Source organism: Nerophis lumbriciformis, linkage group LG37 (assembly GCF_033978685.3).
Source record: "Nerophis lumbriciformis linkage group LG37, RoL_Nlum_v2.1, whole genome shotgun sequence".
Taxonomy (NCBI): domain Eukaryota; kingdom Metazoa; phylum Chordata; class Actinopteri; order Syngnathiformes; family Syngnathidae; genus Nerophis; species Nerophis lumbriciformis.
In genome coordinates this window covers 3,820,061-3,824,406 of record NC_084584.2, presented here as the reverse complement: position 1 = coordinate 3,824,406, position 4,346 = coordinate 3,820,061, and the positions used below count along the sequence as shown (strand labels likewise).

General features: G+C 36.1%; 1 protein-coding gene across 1 annotated transcript; it reads right to left on the bottom strand.

Annotated features, from left to right (window-relative positions):
• Nucleotides 1–2,832: 2,832 nt before the first annotated feature.
• tpbgl (trophoblast glycoprotein like) lies at nt 2,833–4,083 on the bottom strand. Its single transcript, XM_061931453.2, has one exon. The coding sequence runs from the start codon at nt 3,967–3,969 to the stop codon at nt 2,959–2,961; it is 1,011 nt and encodes a 336-aa protein (XP_061787437.1). The 5' UTR covers nt 3,970–4,083; the 3' UTR covers nt 2,833–2,958.
• Between the last annotated feature and the right edge of the window lie 263 nt (nt 4,084–4,346).

Genomic DNA, 4,346 nt, shown 5'->3' with positions numbered 1-4,346 from the left:
CATATTTTTAAACATTTTTACGACATATTTTTAACATTTTTATGACTTATTTTTTAAACATTTTTATGACATATTTTTAACATTTTTATGACATATTTTTATTATTTTTATGACATATTTTTTACATTTTCATGACATATTTCTTAACATTTGTACAACGCATTTTTAAAATTTTTATGACATATTTGTAACATTTTTACGACACATTTGTAACATTTTTACGACATATTTTCAACAATTTCGTGACATATTTTTAGCATTTTTATGACATATTTCTAACATTTTTATGACATATTTTTCACATTTTTATGACAATTTTTTAACATTTTTATGACATATTTGTAAAATTATACATATACAAACATATTTTCAACCTTTTTATGACATATATTTAATATCATTATGACATATTTTAAACATTTTTATGACATATTTTTAATCTTTTTATGACATATTTTTACCATTTTTATAACATATTGTTTTAAATTTATATGACTTATTTTTTAACATGTTATGACATTTTTTTGGTACATTTTTATGACATATTTTTAAAATTTTTATGACGTATTTTTAAAATGTTTATGACATATTTTTATGACATATTTTTAACATTTTTATGACATATTTTTTACATTTTCATGACATATTTTTTAACATTTGTACGACGTATTTTATAACCTTTTTATGACGTATTTTTAACATTTTTATGACACTTGTAAAAATGTTATGACATATTTGTAACATTTGGACAACATATTTGTAACATTTTGACAACATATTTTTAACATTTTTACAACATATTTGTAACATTTTTATGACGTATTTTTTAACATTTTTATGACATATTTAAAAAGAAAAAGAAGACATTTTTAAGATTTTTATGACATATTTTTGACATTTTTAAGATTTTTATGACATATTTTTGACATTTTTTTACGACTGGCACCAAACTCCAGGAAAGTTCTAAAAGTTACTAAAATATTTAGTTTTTGAAGATGATAAATATAAAAATGGCCATAATCAATAATAGAAATATTGGAGGTACATTTTGAAGAGATGACATCAGTTGAATGATAAATAACTTTTATTGTCTTATTTAGGAGCTAAAGCGACATCCTGGTCCTACAAAATAAAAGCTCAACATGCCTGTGTCCTACTTGATGTTTCATAGCGTTCAGGAGGTCTTAAGTCTGGTCTTTTGCTCAGACGGCCACGTTGGCCAGCCGCGGGTCCGAGTCCTGCTCGTAGCGGTAGTGGTAGACCTCCATGTGGTCCCTGCAGGCCTCCCGGATGTTGTTGATCCAGCGCTTGATGCCGCCCCGGTTGAGGTAGAGCACCATGAGGAACACCAGCCCGATCAGAGCCAGGACCATGCCCAGGAACACGTAGGAACACATCATTTATGACATATTTAAACAAAATTTATGACATATTTTTAACATTTTTGTCACATATTTGTAACATTTTTATGACATATTTGTAACATTTTTACGACATAGTTATGGCATGATTGTAAAATTTTTATGGTATGTTTTTGTACATTTTTACGAGATCTTTAGAAACATTTTATGACATATTTTTAACATATAATGACATATTTGTAACATTTTTATGACATATTTTTAACAATTTTATGACATATTTCTAAAATTTTTATGACAGATTTTTTAAATTTCTATGGCAAATTTTTAAAAATTTTATGACATATTTGTCAAAATTTTAAGACACATTTTTATATTTTCATGCCATTTTTATAACTTTTTTTAAACCTTTTTATGACATATATTTAACATTATTATGACATATTTTAAAAATTGTTATGACATATTTTTAATCTTTTTATGACATATTTTTAACATTTTTACGAGATATTTTTATGACGTATTTTTAACATTTTTATGACATTTTTTTTTACATATGATAACATATTTTTAACATTTTATGACAAATTTGTAAAACAAAAATATGACATATTTGTCAAAATTTTAAGACATATTTTTATATTTTTATGCCATTTTTATAACATATTTTTAACCTTTTTATGACATATATTTAACATTATTATGACATATTTTAAACATTTTTATGACATTTTTTAAAACATTTTTACGACATATTTTTTACATTTTTATGACGTATTTTTAACATTGTTATGACATATTTTTAATCTTTTTAAGACATATTTTTAAACATTTTTACGAGATATTTTTTTACATTTTTATGACGTATTTTTAACATTTTTATGACTTTTTTTTTTACATATAATGACATGTTTTTAACATTTTATGACAAATTTGTAAAAAAAAAATTATGACATATTTGTCAAAATTTTAAGACATATTTTTTATATTTTTATGACGTATTTTTAACATTTTTATGGCATATTTTTAACATTTTAATGACATATTTTTAACATTTTTATGACATTTTTTTTTTTACATTTTCATGACATATTTTTGAACATTTGTATGACATATTTTCAAGATTTTTATGACATATTTGTAAAAATTTTATGACATATTTTTTTTAATTTTTACGACATATTTTAAACATTTTTACAACATATTTGTAACATTTTTAGGACATTTTTTTTTTTTAAATTGTATGACATTTAAAAAAAATTAACGACATATTTTTAAGATTTTTATGACATATATTTAACATTTTTACGATTTTTATGACAATTTAAAAAACAATTTTTAAGACTGGTACCAAACTCGAGGAAAGTTCTATAAGTTACTAAAATATTTAGTTTTTGAAGATGATAAATATAAAAATGGCCCAAATCAATAATAGAAATATTGGAGGTATATTTTGAAGAGATGACATCAGTTGTATGATAAAGAACTTTTATTGTCGTATTTAGGAGCTAAAGCGACATCCTGGTCCTACAAAATAAAAGCTCAACATGCATGTGTCCTACTTGACGTTCAGGAGGTCTTAAGTCTGGTCTTTTGGTCAGACGGCCACGTTGGCCAGCCGCGGGTCCGAGTCCTGCTCGTAGCGGTAGTGGTAGACCTCCATGTGGTCCCTGCAGGCCTCCCGGATGTTGTTGATCCAGCGCTTGATGCCGCCCCGGTTGAGGTAGAGCACCATGAGGAACACCAGCCCGATCAGAGCCAGGACCATGGCCAGGAACACGTAGGAGACCGCCTCCAGGTTCTCGTTGACGCAGTCCACGTCCTCCCCGCGCAGCTTCTCCAGGGCCAGTCCCTTCCTGGCGTCGGGCTGGCTGCAGCGGAGCAGCGCGGCGTCTGGACACTGGCTGGAGTTCTTCAGCCAGTGGTAGAAGGCCTCCAGGTCGCAGGTGCACCGGAAGGGGTTCTGGGACAGGTAGACCCGGGTGCGCCTCTGCTGGTCCAGCCGGGTGACGTCGTCCCCGCTGACGGTCTCGATGGAGTTGTTGACCAGGACCAGCTGGTGCAGGCCGGACTGGGCCGGCGGGATGGACCGCAGTCTGTTGCCCGCCAGCTCCAGGCGGTGCAGGTTCCGGACCCTCGGGGACGCCAGCGCCGCCCAGAGCTGCGCGGCGGCCCCGGGCGCGATGGACTGGTTGAGGCACAGCGTGCGAAGTTCCAGGAGTCCATTGAACGCACCGTCCGAGATCACCTCCAGGCGGTTGCGGCTCAGGTCCAGCACGTGCACGCGCGGCAGCCCCGAGAAGGCGTCCGCCTCGATGACCCGGATCATGTTGGAGGACAGGGACAGAGTCGCCACGTCCAACTCCGTGCCGTTGTCCCTGAACGCACCGCGCCGCAAAGTCGTCACCTCCCTGCCGCGCACGATCAGCGTGGACGTCCACGGCGGGACGCGCGCCGGCACTCCCGCCTCGACGGCGGCTACCCCGCAGCTCACCGTGCCCGAGCCTCGCTCGCACGCGCACGCCGGCGGACACGCGTCCTCCTCCGCGCGGACGCACGTCAGGCCCGCCAAAACCGCCACGCACGAACGCCACACGCGCGTCCACATCTTTCAGAGAAGCCGCGCAACGCTCTGGGTCGCCTTTCTCGTGCACGCGCCGGCCCGTAACGTACCGCTCATGGCGCCTTCACGCGCGCGCGGGACCCCGAGTGAGGCGCCGCGGACTCGTGCTGCCGGTCTGGACCGCGGCCACGCCCCCCCCGGTGGTGGCTCCCGTGTCACGTGACCCGGAGAGAGAGAGAGAGAGAGAGCGGTACAGGATGATGACGTCACAGCTAGTGTTGATTGAAGTGTTGGAAAGAACCCCCGAAAAAACCCATAATTTATGACGTATCTGTAACATTTTTATGACATATTTGCAACATTTTTACGACATATTTAAAAAAAAATTATGACATATTTTTCACATTTTTATGACAGATTTT

Excerpts from the sequence above, each read along its gene's own strand:
- tpbgl (XM_061931453.2), bottom strand. The coding sequence starts at position 3,969 with ATGTGGACGCGCGTGTGGCGTTCGTGCGTGGCGGTTTTGGCGGGCCTG.